The sequence below is a fragment of the Gossypium arboreum genome, chromosome 13 (assembly GCF_025698485.1).
Source record: "Gossypium arboreum isolate Shixiya-1 chromosome 13, ASM2569848v2, whole genome shotgun sequence".
Lineage (NCBI taxonomy): Eukaryota > Viridiplantae > Streptophyta > Magnoliopsida > Malvales > Malvaceae > Gossypium > Gossypium arboreum.
In genome coordinates, this window is record NC_069082.1 from 106,858,610 (window position 1) to 106,876,975 (window position 18,366).

General features: G+C 31.1%; 1 protein-coding gene across 2 annotated transcripts; it reads right to left on the reverse strand.

Annotated features, from left to right (window-relative positions):
- Positions 1-8,741: 8,741 nt before the first annotated feature.
- LOC108462919 (E3 ubiquitin-protein ligase RGLG4) lies at positions 8,742-13,031 on the reverse strand. Of its 2 annotated transcripts, none has more exons than XM_017762834.2 (12): positions 12,803-13,031; positions 12,470-12,678; positions 11,136-11,220; positions 10,834-10,974; positions 10,637-10,750; positions 10,422-10,519; positions 10,221-10,300; positions 9,963-10,068; positions 9,721-9,848; positions 9,486-9,618; positions 9,164-9,223; positions 8,742-9,040 (listed from the first exon to the last, which is right to left on the reverse strand). In XM_017762834.2, exons 2-12 carry the CDS (start codon positions 12,662-12,664, stop codon positions 8,957-8,959), a joined length of 1,224 nt encoding a protein of 407 aa, XP_017618323.1. In that variant the 5' UTR covers positions 12,665-12,678; positions 12,803-13,031; the 3' UTR covers positions 8,742-8,956. The 2 variants fall into 2 exon arrangements, with proteins under 2 accessions (XP_017618323.1, XP_017618321.1); XM_017762832.2 differs by having other exon boundaries at positions 12,470-12,683.
- Between the last annotated feature and the right edge of the window lie 5,335 nt (positions 13,032-18,366).

Consider the following 18,366-nt stretch of genomic DNA (forward strand, 5'->3'; position numbering starts at 1 on the left):
ATTTAGATTAAGATAGACCACGTACGGACTAAGATCGAAGCAAAGCTAAAGCTTCGAAATAGCTCGTTTTAACCTTCATGTCCCTAGATGTCAAGGTAAGTTCGTGTGAATTGTTATCTTTTTTAGTGCTATTTCAAATCGTATGTTAATATGTTATATATCATGTGAATTGATCGATGTATAAATAAATCAATGCAGTGATGGTTATCGAGTCCTAATTGAACCTTAGAAATTCGTAGGATACAAATGTCATGCTATTAGAGATTTCATGTTTCGGGTGCTAGTCTTGAATGTCCTATCGATGGCCAAGGTCCTGTATTTGTTGTGGATATTCCACACCTTGTGTAAGTAGCATTGTGAGCTTACATTCTGACCTATAGCTCGTGTGAGCAGACCCATTTCACAGCTCGTGTGAGCAATGATGTAAAAAAAAGGTTACAGTTACGATTATATGTTTAAGCATACTTCGTGTAAGCTTTCCCGAGTATTCGATGAAATTCTAGATGGTTTAACGGGTAAGAAAATGGATTGAACTGGTAAGTTTTCAAATGGAATTATGTATATGCTTATGGAAAGGATGTATGAATCAAATGATGTATTTCTACATGGTAATGACTTATCATATGAATGATTCAAATGAGTTATGTATAATGCACTAACTTGTGTATTGATGATGATACATAGGCTTGTACCAAGCTTGCAGTTTGGGTTACATTATGCTTATACTTATTTTTATGTAAATGAAATGGTAAGCTATGTTTTATTTTCTATGAACTTACTAAGCATTACTTGCTTATGTAGTCTCTTTCTTATGTTTTATAGATTATCAGAAGCTCGACCTGTTTGGAAGCTCGTCTAAAATCTATCACATGATCTAGCATAAATATCGGTCGTTTTTTAATGTTTTGGCCAATGTTATAATGGCATGTATAAGTGAATTGTAATGTCATTGTGATGAATGTTTAGTTGGTGAATTGACTTGTATAAGTTATGGATGTTATCTTATTTTGGTATCATTTGATGCTTTGTCAAAATTATGTCATTGTGACTATTTTATGTTGCATGTTTTGAATGACTTAAATGGTATGCTTTGATATGATATGGTAATGGTCAAATTGTGGCATGTTTGGTAAGTTTTGAACTAGTAATTGGCGAAGTGTGGTAAAATATGCATGTTTAAGTAACTGTTGTTGTGTGTATTTGAGGTGCCATTGAATGGCATATTAGCTAGTTGAATTAGGGTCTTGAAATGACATATATATATATATATGTATGTTCAGGTATGGTTTGATGCCTTGTAGGTTTGCACATATGGTTCAAATGACTATGCATGAATTGGTGTTGGGAATGGCTTGTTTTAAGTGAATTTTAGGTCCACACAGCCTGAGACACTGGTGTGTGACTTAGCCGTGTGTGACACACGGCCTGCCGACATGGTTGTGTGTCTTCTCAAAGTTCTTTTGTATGCAAATCAATAAGTTACACGACCTACCACATGGCTAGTACACGAACGTGTAGAGTTATTTCGAGAGTTACACGGCCTTCAGATTATGGTCATCTTTAGGTTTTTGGTGTTGTTGTTATCTGTATCTTCTCTGTTCAGTCAGCATAAGTTGGAGTTTTATTCTCAACCTTGCACTTTTCTTGGATATAGCTCCCAACATAAATTTTATTAATGTCTTACTTCGGATGGTCGGGTGTTTGTTTCTCATCGCATGGTGTTTGATGAGGATCGGTTCTTGTTTGCCCTTTCATCCAACACTTAGTTTGTACCTCCAGAATCAGATCATATCACCATTTTCCTCCTAGTCCTTCGTTCTCGTTCAACGCTCAATCATCTTTTGTCTCGATAGTTGCTATTTTGGTCAACCTAGAAGCTTATTCCTCCGAGCCTACTCATGTTCCGACATCTCTGTTTCAAGAGTTGAATTCAGCTAAAGAGAATGCTAGTGTTTGTTTTAATAGTAGCTCTGATCCTTCCGCTTACACCAGAAGTTCCTGTCTTTGTTAATGATACTCTTCCATCAGTTGGTCCTTGTTTCATCAATACTCATTCTATGATAACTCAGTCAAAAACTGGTATTTTTAAACTAAAGGTCCTGACAATTAAACTTTTCGAATGTAAACCTCGCAATATTGAACAAAGCTTTTGTTAGTACTGAGTGGAGGGTGGTTGCTCAAGATGATTATGATGCTTTGCTTCATAACAACACTTGGAATTTAGTTCCCTTACCTCCGAGTCAATAGAAAATTGGTTGCAAATGGATTTTCAAGATAAAACACAATCCTAATGGTACAATGGCTATTTGAAAAGGGAGATTGATTTGAAAAGGATGTTCTTAGGTTCCTAGGTGTGATTTTCGTGAAACGTTTAGTCTGGTGGTCAAATCTACTATAATTCACACAATTCTTTTTGTTTCTGTAACTAAATGTTGGAAGTTGTGACAGTTACATGTCAACAATGCTTTTCTTAATGGTGATTTGATTGACACAGTGTACTTGCATCAACCTTTCGGTTATGTCCGAACAGATAAAAATGGGCAACCATTGTATGTCGATTGAATAGAACCTTGTATGGTCTGTGACAAGCTCCAAGAGCCTGGTTTGATAAATTAAAGGCATTTCTTGTTTTCATTGGTTTTGAGCTTTCCAAAATCGATACCTCCTTATTTGTTCGCATTACCAATATGTTTCATATAAATGTGTTGGTTTATGTGGATGACATCATTATTACAGTGACTCAAGTAAAAAGATTGATGTTTTTGTTAACTGACTCCACAATGAGTTTTCAATCAAGGATATAAGTTTTCTTCACTATTTCTTAAGCATTGAGGTGACTCAGCTCAAAAATGCTAGACTTCATTTTTGTCAAAGAAAGTATGTTCTTGATTTTTTGGAAGGATGTCATATGGACAAAGCTAAAGGAGTATCTACACTCATGATTAATTCTTGTCCGTTGTCCAAACACATGGGTACACTTCTTATCGATCTACATGAGTATCGTAGCATTGTAGGAGCATTACAATTCATAGTTCTTACTAGACCTGACATTGCCTATGTTATTAATCGTATATGTTAGTTTATGCACACCCCCACTGATGTTCATTTTGTTACCATCAAGTGAATTTTACGCTACCTAAGTGATACTATTGACTATAGGTTACAGATTCGACCTTCTGAATGATTGTCTTTCATTAGGTATCCCGATGCAAATTGGGGTTTGGATTTTGACGATCGTCGCTCAACCATTGGGTACTGTGTCTACCTTGGAGGGAATCTGGTTTTCTGGTGTTCTAAAAAACAACAAGTTGTCTCTCGTTCGACAGTTGAAGTAAAATATCGAGGTATAACAACCACTATGGTAGACAGTACATGGTTTGAGTCTTTGTTAAGTGAACTTCATCTAGCCTCAGTTGACAAAACTACTATTTGGTGTGATAATTCCAATGTCGTAACTGTTGCTACCAATCCGGCTCTCCACTCTAAATTCAAACATGTTGAACTTGATCTTTTCTTTGTTCGAGAGAAAGTTACGGCTGAAAAGTTGACTGTTTATGAAGTTCCAACATATGATCAAGTTGCTGACATTCTTACCAAACCTTTATCATCACTTCATTTTTGTTGGTTAAGGGAGAAATGATCGTGTTATTTCGTGATTTATAATTAATCATTCTTAAAACTAACTATTATCGCAATGTAGGCAAATGTACCTATCGAATAGTAGTATAGTTTTAGCAAGACCGGATTGTCGAACCCAAAGGAACTAAAAGTACTAGTAATGACTGTCTTTTTATTATCTAGCCTAAGAATAATGAGGTTTTTATTTTATTTAACTAATTATCTAAACTAAGAACGCACAGAGAATGGAATTGGAGAATTGCTTTTGGAAAAATCGATTGAATGAAGGCAATACCTAAGGAAAAATCCACCTAGACTGTACTTGTTATTCTGGCTCTGAATCGGACGATTTATTCATTTAACTTGTTCTGTAGAGATCCCTAATTTATGTTATTATCCATATTCAAGACTAATAACGTCTAATCCCTAGATTGAATAACCGAGACTTTTCTCTAATTAACACTCTAGGGTTGCATTAACTCGATCTATGGATCCCCTTATTAGGTTTCACCCTAATCCGGCAAAATCTTGTCACCCTATGTCTAGGCGCGCAATCAACTCCGCTTAATTATGATAAATGTACTCTTAGACAGGGTCTATTCCTCCTCTGAATAAGAGCTTATCTTGAATCAATATTCTGGGATATCAAAACAAGAATTAAGAACACATAATTAAGAACAAGTTAAATATTTATCATACAATTCAGAAAATAATAACAAGATTCGTCTTAAGTTTCATTCCCCTTATGTATTTAGGGGATTTAGTTCATAACTAAATAAGAAAACATCTCAGAATAATAAAAAAATACAAAACATAAAGAAAACCCAAAACTCTTGAAGGGGAATTGAAGAGAGATCTTCAGCCTTGATGATGACTCCGGCTTCTGAGATGAATCAATCGACTTCTTTGGGGTAATTCCTTACTCCCTATTCTGTGTATCCCCTTTTTTTCCTCTTATAGGGTGTATTTATAGGCTTTGGAATGCCTATGAGCCCTCAAAATTAGCCTTTTCCGAATTGGACTCAACTTGAGCTCGGCAGGGACACGCCCGTGTGAGACGCCCATGTGCGATTACTCTAGGCCTTGCTCGAGCCTGTTAGAATGGCACGGGCGTGTAAGATGCCCGTGTGAGGAAGTCTAGGCCGTGTTAAGTTCGTACTTTGGCCCATTTTCTCTGTTTTTGGCCCGTTTCTCGTTCATTTCGCTCTCCTATGCTCTCCTAAGTATAAAATATGAAATTAAAGCATTAGGAGCATCGAATTCACCAATTCTAATGGAAAATCATCCATAAAATGCTTTAAACATGGGGTAAAAATATGTATAAATTACGGTTTATCAAGAAACTTCAAATCACAAAAGTTGTAGCTGATGGGTAAATATTAGAGTTAGCTAAAATAGTACCAGATATTTTGTTAAAGATCCTGTTATGCTGTTAATAGTAGTTTTTCCTCTTCTATTTGTGTATAAATACATTCATTAAAATTAGAAATAAGCAAGTATTATTCTCAATACAATATTGAGAAATCAAGTGTGGTTTCTTGTATGTTCTTTATGATATTCTTTCATTCTACTATGCAAGTAAATTATTTTCAAACTGAATTTTTTCCAACATGTCTAAGGCCCAAAAATAATTGTATATTATCTTGTATTGTATTGTATACATGTTTTGGTTGAAATTAATCATTTAATAGTATAAATCTAATGTCGTTTGAATATAGTTACTCCGGCAATGAATGTGATGCCTTGTGACTCAAACCCAATGATCTGGTTGGGTATCGGGGTGTTAAAGTAGTTGCTCCGACAACGAATGTAGCATCCTGTAACTCGAACTCGACGATCGATTCGAGTAAGGGGTGTTACATTTGTCGACATAGGATCAATGCAACAATAAGAAGTTATGCAACTGCATGTGCATACGAGAATCAAAAAGCTTGAAACCTCCCACAGTCATACCATCTTTGATGCAGATGTACTAGGTCTATTCCCATAATTAATCCCTCGTGCAAACTTACCATTTCAACAATTGTGAAAGTTTGATTCTTCTAAGTGAATCCATGCACCAACATCTAGTTTGACTTATTCTGATTTTTTTCATAGAATTGGTCAATGTTTTACACCATGTGTAGCCACCGTTAATCATTACCTCGAACTACTTCCCATTTTGGCAAAAAGAGTACCTATCTTGAAGTAAGTCTATTTCACCATACCATTTATAGGAAGATGACTTGTCCCTTTCAGAATAGAGTTAGTAGCCTCGACAAGGTCTGTGGTCATGTGGCAATAGCGTCATCCTCCATAACATTAAGCCAATTGATTAATCTCCATTTGAGCCAGCCATGGTTCGATACTATCATCATATGAGCATAAAGTTGTGTACCTCTACTAAAATAGAAGTCTAACAAGTTTGTATCTTGTTACACAAATAAAGAAATGCATTATTAACTAAAACTTAAACCATATCTCGACTACACCTTAAAACGTAATAAATAAATCATACTAGTGTTAACAACTTCCTTACACCAATCATTGTTCTTAAAATCCTTCATAAAGTTTTTTCTAATATGTTAGATGAAAAAAATATTATTAACATACGGAAGAGTTCATTAATACTCTTCATGTTCCATAGTAGCAAGTATGCCTAAGGCTCTATTAAATATGAGGCATACGTTTTCTTTCTTCAAAATTTACCGTCATAAATTCCTTAAAGAAAACTCCATGCCTCAATTGTTTATCCCTTAAAATGGAAAAGCCTAGTGGGACAACATTTTGATCCCTATCTTATGATACCGTTAGGAGAAAAATCTGCTTGTATTTCTCGTAAATCCACATACCATCATTTTGGACAATGGGTTTACAATACGAAAATCTTTCAATGCAATAATTGAATGTCCAAAATACGCAACTAAAAATTATCTTACCCTAGGCCAGCCAATTACAATCATACGCAGGCAAAGTCTCCAACTCAACTATAGTGCCCATTCTTGATACTCGTTGTTGCAATGTCGCCGAAAACGTTGAAAATTTCTATAAGCATCATCTCAATACCCAAACATAATTGCCAATGCCTTTTGCTTTGCCTTCCATGCCTTCGCATACAATGCTTGGTATTTATACCAGGAACAAATATCCATGATTAACATCGGAACTGGAACCCTCGGATTTGCTTCCATTAGTAGTGTTATTTCTTTAGCTATCATATCTGAGCTTAATTTACAATGATCTTTGGATAACATTGGAACCGTGTAGGTGTGAGAACCATTGTATTTGGTTATCTCACACAATTGTTTCCTCTTTAAAAATGAGGCTCATATCCACCACTTGCATTCGTCACCAAATTTTACACATGTTCCTACATATGTTAAAGTTGTAGATACATCCACTCTGTAATTTGTGAATGCCTTAACATTGTATTCATGAATGGCTAATATGATAACCTTTTTCATTGGAAACTGAGTACTAGCAACCAATTGCTCTAAATATGTACCGGATGGGGTGGTATAACCTAGAGTGATGTATAGATACTCTGGAAACTTAAGACCTCTCATCTCGTCAAAGTTAACTTCCAACATACGAGCTAAAGATTCTAATTCCAAATTATCCTATCCAACATCATCAGCATTTAAAGGTTCAATTGTCTCCAAATCGGCATCACTAAAATCATCAACGAGTTCTCCAAATAACAATCCGGTCAAATTCTTATAGACTTTTTGCTTTGATTGGGAATGGTGTATTCCAAAAGAAATGGACTACCCCTCGTATTGTTGGAAATGGTATATGCCAGTAGAAGTTGACAGCACCTCGTATGGATTAGGAGCATCACTGAATTTGGATGTTGGAAACTACAATTAGAAATATCCTAATTGTATCTCCGTTTAATTGTATTCATCAGACATATAAGGCGTTTGCAACAACGATACAAAGCTATTAATCTACTCGTATGTCATGTCTGGCATTCCCAATTTTGAATCCATTAAAGTGGTCATAAATGAGCTTGAAATATCACTCCTCATGTCCTTCTACAATGTTGTTGAGCTCGACATATAGGTCAACTCTTCTTATACTATTAAACTTATGAATTGAATCCATTGTTTGTATATCATCATCATCCGCTAAATGAATTGCCAAGTATCTGACTAGATCATCACATGTAATAAATCTATACCTCAACAACCTAATCAAATCTCCAATTTGCGCCTCATTTCCACTAACTTGATGTTCTTTCTAAACATCATGTTAATTAGACTTTTAGACTCGAAGATTACATCGATGTCTGTATTACGAATCTGACCATTATAGTTCACCACAACATAAAACATGTTGCTCATTTTGTAGCAGATGTGAAAGATAAAACCAAGAAAAGGCTAAAAATGATCAAGGAATGAAGGTGAAAAAACTTCTCCCCTTAAACTATTGTGAATGTGTCTATATATATAATATTTAGCCTCCCCACCTTTGCCATTATTATTTTTACATTTTACTTATTATTCAACAGCCTTCCATCAATTCATGTAGAGGCTTGTTTTATCATTTTAGTCATCAAACTTCCATCAAATCATGTAGAGAACTTGTTTTATCATCTCAATCTTCCATCTATTCAATCAGAAGTGTGTTGTTCCAACGTATTAGACTTCCATCCTCAATTGTGCTTGCATTAGGACAAAATTTTATGACTTCAAAATCTTAAACAAGAAATCTAATATTTTTTCCTTCAAACTAGTTGAAATCAAACCCTGATGTGCTGAAACATAAAATGATTGGTTGAGAAAATGGAAGAAATTGAAGTTGGTGCGAACTTCGTATAATTCACTAAATAAATGATGAAGGCAACTAATTTACTTAATAAATCTTTGAACTAGTATATTTGGTTAAAAAAGCCGTGATCTTCAGGCAATGATAGAAACTTGTAATCATCTAATGTTTGTACATGGCAAGCAATGTTGGCAATGTAGATTATGATTTATGTTAATCATCCACATGTTAACAACTTACACATGATGGAAAGAATTTGTTAGATTTAGAAAGTTAAATTTACTATGTCCTAATTTTTTATCATGGATTTTGTCTTAACAAGATGTTGTCTTGCTAGGCATGAACCAACTGGAAAATTAGGAAAAGCAATGAAATTCTTCAGAAAAAAAACCTAGGTATTTATTGATAATTATTTGAAACAAACTACTTTATATATGTGCAAATTAATAGCTTAACGCAGAAATTCAAATCCTCACACAACAAGTATAAATTAAATTTGTAAAATAAAATAATAATAATAAAAACCTAATTAATGATTTACTGAGTCTGAAATCATCAACACTTGGAAAGCTGTACATAAATATGGAAATCAAGTAAACAGCCTAAGACGATTAGTAATCCTTTGGCGGCATATTGGACAATTCGACACTTTTGACCCACATTCCCTGCAAGTCTGCCATCATAACATATATATAATAATTTTTAACTCCAAAATTTTCTTTTTTTAAAAAAAAAAATTATTTATTTTTATTTATTGGGAGAATTTAAAGGATAAGAGAAAAAAAGAATTACTCACCGTATGCCCGCAATTAAAGGCCAAGTCCTTTGTATTCGTAAGGCATATTGGGCATGTAGCCTACATTTACATTGCAATTGCAAACATAATTAGTTATGGGGAAATTTTACAACATAAAAACATATATATTACAAAAAAGAATTCATAATAATTATACATTTCCAATGTAACAGAGATAGATCCATTTTACACATTTCTTATTTCCAGGATTTGCTAACAAATGCTCTAAGGTCACTTTTTTAAGATTATATAGTTTAGGAAGAACAATCAATCATGTTTTAATAGAAGCAAGCAAGCATGCATGTCATACAGATATATATACCTGGGTCTGATCATCCGCAGGTGATGATGATGAGACATTGCTTGGTACACGCTCAGGTGGAGCAGGTGTAGGTCTACGGTAGGAAACTGGGGGAGGCCGTGGAACTACTTTCTTGGCTTTTCCAGTTCGTTGTCTTCATTTGTTCAATGCAATTTCATATGTTAATAATAACTGTGTAAATTACAAGTTTCCTAGTTGAGAGCAAACTAAGTTAATTTATTGAAGATTAACTCACCCAAGAAAGCCAAGTTCTGTCACTGCTTTGTACTGTAACGGGATTTCCATGAGAGCAGCAAGCGCAAAAGCAGTTTCCTTCTCTTCTGGACTTATATTTTTGGACATAATCCCTGTGAAGTTAACAAACTGCAGAAAAATACTAGACATGAAAACCAAAATACATTTCCTTTGCATCCTATTAATCAGTTTGCTATAATTATCACACTAATTTTTATTTTTTTCTTCTAGCATGATCGAAACCTGGAAGTTGTCAAACTCGCGTGCCGGAATCTTATCATCAAATTTCTTCATATCATCCCAAGGTCCGTCACCAACACCAACCAGAACAATGGACAGGGGGTATAAGCTGGAATTTGGAAAAAAAAAAAGCCTCTGCTTTAGCACGATCGAATCATAATTGACAATATACAATCAGATAGCATGGTTTCTTTGTAGGACGGCTTTAATGGTCACTGAAGGCTAAAGTAACAAGAAGGGATCAATAGGATAAGGTTGTACCTTGCATTCACAATTGAGTTGATTGTACTTTCCTCTTGTGGACTGAGCTCTCGGTCACTTGTATTAACACTTCGTGTGACCTTCATAATCAACATGAAAAGAAAACAAATTCGGACATACATTGAGTGAGAGTGCGAGAGAGAGAAAGCAATAAAGGTGAATTTACTCATACAAGGAGAAAAAGCAGGCATGAGATAGAACCTGGCCATCTGCAATGATAACTAAGACATGGAATTGACCACCACTATTTTCCACAATGTCAACAGCAACATCGATTACAGGTGCGTAAGAAGTTGGTCCTACGTCACACCATACATGCTCGATGCCATTACAATTTGGCACAAATGAAGTATTCATGATATTATGTCAAAATGGACATGTTAAAATTGCCAAGACCAAGGAAAGATGTGAATTACCAGCTAGTCTCAAGTTTGGAACAATCTTTCTGTAACAAGCTAAGACTTCTTCAAATCCATGGCAAGATGAACGATCATTGTGGAAGCTAAACACTTCCGTATCATGCGTGGTAGCTGTGACATTCGAACCAGCAACTCTATTAGATCAACAGATGAAAAGGTAGAGGAAAGATTAACAACTGGAGCAGACATTGTACCGTCACCAAAGCCGAAACAAGGTATCAAGTTGTCTTCATCAAATGGAGCCAGAGTCTTTCCGATGATGGAGATGGCTTTCTCATATGGATTTGGTGTATCACCAATTGCATGTAGACTCCGGTTTTTGAATGATACTTCGCCTTCAATAAAAACATTGACGTATTGGCTTCTAAGATACCAATTAAAAAAACCAAAAAAGAAACAACAGAAAGTTGGGAAATAAAAAAATTGATCTTTCTTGAAATAGAAGCTAAAGTAATGGCAGGTTTTGAATTGCTTCCCTAAATTGGTGGAAACTAACCTGTCCATTCATTGCTTTTCGTGAAATCGATTCCGAGTATGAGATTAGATGACTCTAGACCAGCTTCTCTTAAAGCCTGGGTAACCTGCAGTAAAAGCGGAGCTTATTCAGGACTTGAGAGATGTCAACATACATGTTTCATGATTATGCTATAACACCAATACATTGCCCCTAAGATGAATTATATAACGAATTAGCTGCTCATGCAGGTATAATGACCAACACATAATTCATTTGCATGTGATTTTACTTGGAGTTTTTAAGGCAGTGAAGCTTATCTTTTTTATTTCTTAAAAATTGAATTTTAAAATAAAGTCGAAATTTTTATCCAAAAGAGATTTTATTTTTTATTTTTTATTTTTAAACTTGTTTACCAAGTTTATTTGTCAAATTTATGGGGCTGAATTGAGTAAATCAACTCTGAAGCATGCCTACGCTATGATTAATAAGTTGAAATATTTTATAAAATTATAAAATAGGCATTAGAAAAATAATATTAATGAAGTTGGAAGTTATGATTGACTTGGAAATTTGGGACACGCAGGGTGGTAGCGCGCGACAAGCGACAAGATACCAGTGGAGTAGACTTCATAGTGCGACATTATTATTATTTTAAATATTAAAATTGGTATACTACATAATATTTATTTTATCCCTTTATTTGTATTATTAAAATTTAAACTACATGAAATATGTTATTAATTTTATGTATACAAATTGAAATGGAATAATTCGTGTTTATTGGGTTACTTTATATTTAAAAATAATTATTTAACATCAGTTGTAAATTAGATAAATGAAAAAGGTGGATAAATGTAGAAACTGACAGCATCGGAGCACAGACCTTACTAAATAATATTGTATTTAGACGACTATAAAACATGATGGTAAGCCTGATGTCTTTGATACAAATATAATAATACCTTTGTCTTATCTATCAATTATTTTTAACCCAATAATTGTATTAGAATTCCAGATTAATAAATCATATCACCTGTTTTAAACATAAAAATCAACTACTTCTCTCTTTTCATTTTCTCCTCTTCTTTCTCTATAATCCAATACCCCCATTATCCCAATGGTTCAACTCTAAACTAATCAATCAGGTCCAAAATGAGTTAATCCCAACATCATCACACCTAAATCAACTTTAAATTCAAATCACCTATTTAAACTTTTTTTCTTATTAATTTTTTTTTTAGAATAATAAAACAAACTCCACATACTTCATCTTCTTTTTTCTCTCTGTGTAAAAAAGAAGAAAAAAAATATCTACAAAAATATAACAATAAAGAAGAAGATATTTGAACTAGATTTAAAGTTGGAGAGGGAACCTGATCGAAGGTTGAGAAATGATCAGGAATAAACCCATACTTCTGCTTTGTAGATTGCTTTCTTTGTAGCCTGGAAGGTTCATTAATCGGAGCAGTGCTTTCCCCTCCGCGTGCGGCGGCCATGGATGTTTTTTTTTTTAAATATTCAAAAATTTGCATCTGCTTCAGCTTCCGTTTAGAAAGAAAATTACCCATCTCATCTTCTTCTTCTTTCCTTTGATAAAATTGGTTTATTTATATCGTATTATATATAAACAAGCAGAATAAAGAAACACAGTAGAAGTTTTGGGGGTTTGGTAAAGCAAGAATATATATATATACACGCTGGCTTACCTCATTTCATCAAAGCAAACCCGAATATTTGGCGCAGAAATCCTTATGTTATGTGAGACAAAAGGAACCAAAATTGTTCTTTTCGTCAGGCAAACAAGATGCTCCTGGTTTTTTTCTTAAGAAGCTTAATATGCTATTGGATTATAAACCACTCTTTACGAAAGCACTATACGCCCTATTTGGGTCAAGATATCTAGCAGGTCACTGTGTCCAATTCAATTGTTCCTCTACTTGTAAAGAATGTTTTAACTTAGTGACTAAATTATAAATAAACTTTTGTTTCAATCACTTGATTAAAAATTTTATAATTTAGTCATTAAATTATTTAAATATTTTTATTTAAGTCATTAATTTTATTTAAGTCATTGGACAATTAAACTTTTCTTTTTTAAGAAATTTAGCCAACAAGCTCTAAGTGACGATTAAACGATTAGTAGGTAGATTAGTATTCATCGATGAGTAGAAAAATATACTTTAATTCCAAGCTGATCTACCGGTCAATGTCGGAGATAAAAAAAAGTTATTTAAATTTTGATTTGCAGATTCGTAATATCTAAAGTTGTTTCATGAAATAGAACTTGAACTATAGAAAAGAGAGAAAAAGACCTTTCGATTGGTGCAGGCAATGTGAACAGAGAAAGTCATATAGCATCGATTTTAATAGTCCTACGACTTAAATGAAAACTTTTGAATAGTTCAGTGACCAAAACGAAAGCTTACCCAGAATTTAGTGATTAATAATAATTTACCCATTTAATATTTACTATTTAAAAAATGACATGATTTTTTGTTATTTTAGTTTCAATTTTAAACAAAAAATTTCATTTGCAGAATAATGCAAACTTTAAAAATATTAACGAACAATAAATGACATTTTATAAACAGTAAATGTTAGCTTTGTTAATATTTGACTTTTTATATTCTTTTAATAACACAAGAACTAAATTGATTTTTTATAAAATAATATTAAATAATTAATTACAAAAATAAAGTGAGGAACAAATTAATTATAAAAATAGAATATTTGTTAGAATAATTTTTGTGCCACCTAACAGATAGGCATTAAAAATCAAGGATTATATTATTTTAGATATAAAAATAATTATTTATAACTAGATTATATTAAACTCACGATGTAGATAAAAGAAATTACTAGTAAAAGAACACTTATATAAAAAAATAAAACATAAATTAGTTTTTTTAAATAGTAAAATTGAGGATTTAAAGAATACGGTGCCCTACATTCAAGTTGCACGATGTGTTGTATTTATTTTGTGTTTAAATTGATTATTATAGATTTTATATAAAAATATAAAAATAGAAATTATTATAATAATATTTATTACTTTTTAAAAATATCCATATATTAATTAATTAATTGGTGTACGATTGAATTGTGATATAAACTTAATCAAATGATTAAATATAATTAGATTATGGCCTACCTACTATGTGGGTGAAAAAATTGTATAACAATTTATGAAAAAATTGATATAAAAAAAATATAACTTTAGTCGAAATAGTAAAGTTGAAGATTATAATATATTGGATTCAGATATTATGATTCTCATTATTTGTATGTGTTTTTCTAGATTTATCAAAATATAATATATATATATATATATGAAAAATTATTTGATGTACTATTAATAGAGTGTTTAAGATTCTACAAACGGTTTAAGTTTGATAAGTGTATTACAAATTATGTAAAAATAAAAATTTAATTAAATAAAAAATGTGACATTTGTTACACTCTCAACCTTCTTATGGAGTCTAAAAACTTAACTTATGTGTATTAAATAATTATCCTATATGTTTTAACTCCACAAGTGGGGTTAAAATTATTTCACGTGTCATTGAGTTATATTTAAAAAAACATGTGGCAAAATCTCAATCTTACTTGTATACTAAATAATTACCTATTGAAATAATAAATGAGCTTTTAAACTCTTGATATAGCTATATTTCTATCATTTTAGTTTATATTTTTGGCAATCAAATTAACATAATAAAAATTAAATTATAGGTGGAGCAGTAAAAGTTTTATGTAAAATTTTTATTAATGTTGGGTTGAATCCTTTATAGTTGTTTTATATAAAGATTTTACATATAACTACAGTTACTTAATATTGTTTAAATTTTTATTTTTTGAAAATTAAAGGCATTAACATTTTCGAGGTTGTTAGAATATATACCAAGTTTTGAAAAAGTGATTTTATGCTACTTGTTAAAAGCCTTGTCATAAATATATAATTAAGCAAATTTTCAAACACCAACTAACTGGAATATATTTTAAAAATAAGTTTGGTATTAATATTTTCCGTCAACTCAACATTTGATAAACATTAATAATTCTATAAAATGACTTAATCATAAATTTAATTAATTATTATTTGATTTCAACAAAATTTGTATATAACATCTATCTTGTGATATTATATTAAAATTAAAGAAAATTGATGGAATCCAAACCAAAAGTGATCATATTCGCACACTAAAAGCGCTAAGATTCCGCACTTCTTTTTCATATCTTATAAAAAGATTGTATACCTTCCACTCATCCTCTTTTAACTTTTCTTTATTAATTTTTCAGTATCACCTGTGCGTTGCATCATCTAAATATACATTTTATGTAATTTAAAATTTATTATTATTACAATAATCAATATATAAAATACAAAAAATAAAAAATTTCAGATAAAAATATGTTACATTTTTCGTGTATATCTCTTTTGTCTCATAATAAAATTAATATCATTTAAATAAAAATAATTTATAAAGAAAATATAATTAAAGATAAATATAAAGTGTTTTTAATAAAATTTAAAATTTGATTTATTTTTTTAGGATAATCTACAAAATAGTCACTTTTATTTACCTCAGGTTACATTTTAGTCACTTATGTTTGAAATGTTGCGTTTTAGTCACTTATGTTACTATTTTGTTATGAAGTGACTATTCTACCGTTAAATTCCGTTATCTCTCTAACGGTAATCTTACGTGGCAGTCCAACTAGATTTTAGACGCCAACTTGGATTTCTAAATGGGATGAAAATAGATTTTTAATTAAAAAATTTAGTTAATTAAAATTTTTAAACCTAAACCTTAACTAAAAAAATCTGTTCATCTCCTCTTTTTATTTTTTCTTCCGTCTCTTCTTTTTTTCAATGGTTTTTTTTTCATTTGATTGGTAAAATTATTGTTAAGATCAAAATAGTTGAAATCAAATTCACTGCTTCATAAAGATGGATTCAATGGAGGGTTCAGGTATGTCTTCTTTGCATTCCTCTATCTCTTTTATATTCAATACTGAAAAACAAAAGATTAATTTTTTTATTATTTAATGAAAACCCTAAATTAAAATTCTTGATATGAATATTAATAACTAAAGGAATTTTAGATAAAAAAAAGGGATACCCACAAAAGGATTGTGAACAAACAAGCCGATTTAGATCAGAAAAAATCGAATTGAGAAACTAATTATTCAAGAACTTGAAGAATTGGAAAATACAATGATTAGGAACAAAAATTATTACCATCTTCTTATTTGTCGACAATCACTTCATTTTAAGTTTTAGAACATAAATTTGTCAGTGAATAATACATACTTGGACCCTCCATTGAATCCTCTTTTGTTTTCGTACGTGAATAAAAAAATTTGATGATAATAACTTTTTTAGTCAATTGAAAAAGAAAACTTAAAAAAGGGGGGATGAACGGTTTTTTAACTAAGATCTAGGGTTTAAAATTTTTAATTAATTAAATTTATTTAATAAAAAATCTATTCTCATCTCATTAGGAAATCCAAGTTGGCACTTAAAATCTAGTTGGACTGCCACGTAGGATTACCGTTAGGGAGATAATGGAACTTAACGGAAGAGTGACTACTTCGTAACAAAATAATAACATAAGTGACTAAAATGTAACATTTCAAATATAAGTGACTAAAATATAACCTGAAACAAACAAAAGTGACTATTTTTGTAGTTTACCCTTTTTAACAAAACTTTACTCATTCAGTTTTATTATTATTTAATTTTAATATAATAATAAAACATTGAGATATGAAAGGCCCCTACTTTAGCATTTATTTTGAGTTTTAATAAAGAAAAATAACAACACTATCATATAAGTATCTTAAAATTAATAAAAAAAATATTATGAGAATAAATATCAGATATCAATTTAATTTGTATGTGTAAACCAGAAAATTTTAATTAAACAAAATTAACAACTCTTCCTTTTAATTTAATATCAAACCATTACATTCATTTTTTTTAGTTTTAATATTAAAACCTAATTTTTTTTACATTTTATATTATAAATATATTTTCTAATTTAAAATCAAACAAAAATCTATTAATTAAAAGGGTAAACTATATAGATAGTCACTCAACTATAAAAAGTTTTTCATATTAAGCGCCCAAAATAAAAGGTTTGCAATTTAAGCACTCATGTTACATAGTTAGATCATTTTGGTCACTCCAATTAAAATCACAAAAGACAATCTTACGTGGCAGTTAAAAAAATCGGCGTGATAACAAATTTATCCATCAACTTTTACATATTATATAGATTTAGTCATAATTTCAAAAAAAAAACCTTCAAATTTGACATATGTTTTCAATTTGATCCTAATTCTAAAAAATATATAATTATTTTCAAAGAATATAATAATAAATTTTAAAATATATAAAAATAAATGTTTAAAAATATATAACAAATTAAAATTTTATATTAATATTAAATAAATATAATTATATTAATATGAAATAAAATAAAATCTGGAATGCAAAAACTGGTGCAACAAGCTTAAGTTACCCTGGTAGCTTATCTTCTCCTTTGCTCTATGGGAATTATGGTTGCGACGTAATAGCACATATTCAGTTGCACACCACGATAAATTTCACTTTGACAACGAGCCATAGTGGGGCGGGGGAATTATTTGCTGTGTCTCCCGCGGAAATACACCCTAACGACAATTATAGTTTCATGGCAGGCACCTAAACAAGGCTAGAAGAAGCTAAATACCGATGACTCCTCTCTAGGAATCCCAGAGAAAGCAACATTAGTTGATGATTGCATGATGCTACTAAAGTAATCAGTATCCCGATGACTACGATTAAGCATACCTTCAGAGAAGGAAATCAATGTATTAATGCTCTGCCAAATTTAGGGAGTAGGCTTCACTCAAATGTTATCATTTAAGAATTTACATGCTTTTGTTCTTTTTTGGGTTTGATGCTAGCAGAGGCTTTTGGACCTCTTATATTTCGCACTAAGACTTAACTTTCTTTAATTTCACCAAATAAAAAATAAAATACTTTCAAGAGTTATTTGTTTAATGTTGATTATAATTTTAAAATATTATTATAAAAATATTATTAATTCTAAAAATACTTTTCAAAAGCAACGATGAATAAACTTATCTAATTTTATAAACTCAGATACATCAAAACAATTTTGAAATAAAAATTTATGTCATCAATTCATCTCCAATAAAATTTCAAATTAATAGTTTTATTTGATAAGTTATTTTTTCTCATAGAAAGTTTGCTAATAAG

Coding starts and splice junctions, on each gene's coding strand:
- LOC108462919 (XM_017762832.2), bottom strand. Junction 10,975..11,135: donor GAAAAGCAATGAATGGACAG/GTTAGTTTCCAC, acceptor TTTTTATTGAAG/GCGAAGTATCATTCAAAAAC. Junction 10,301..10,421: donor TTATCATTGCAGATGGCCAG/GTTCTATCTCAT, acceptor TTGATTATGAAG/GTCACACGAAGTGTTAATAC.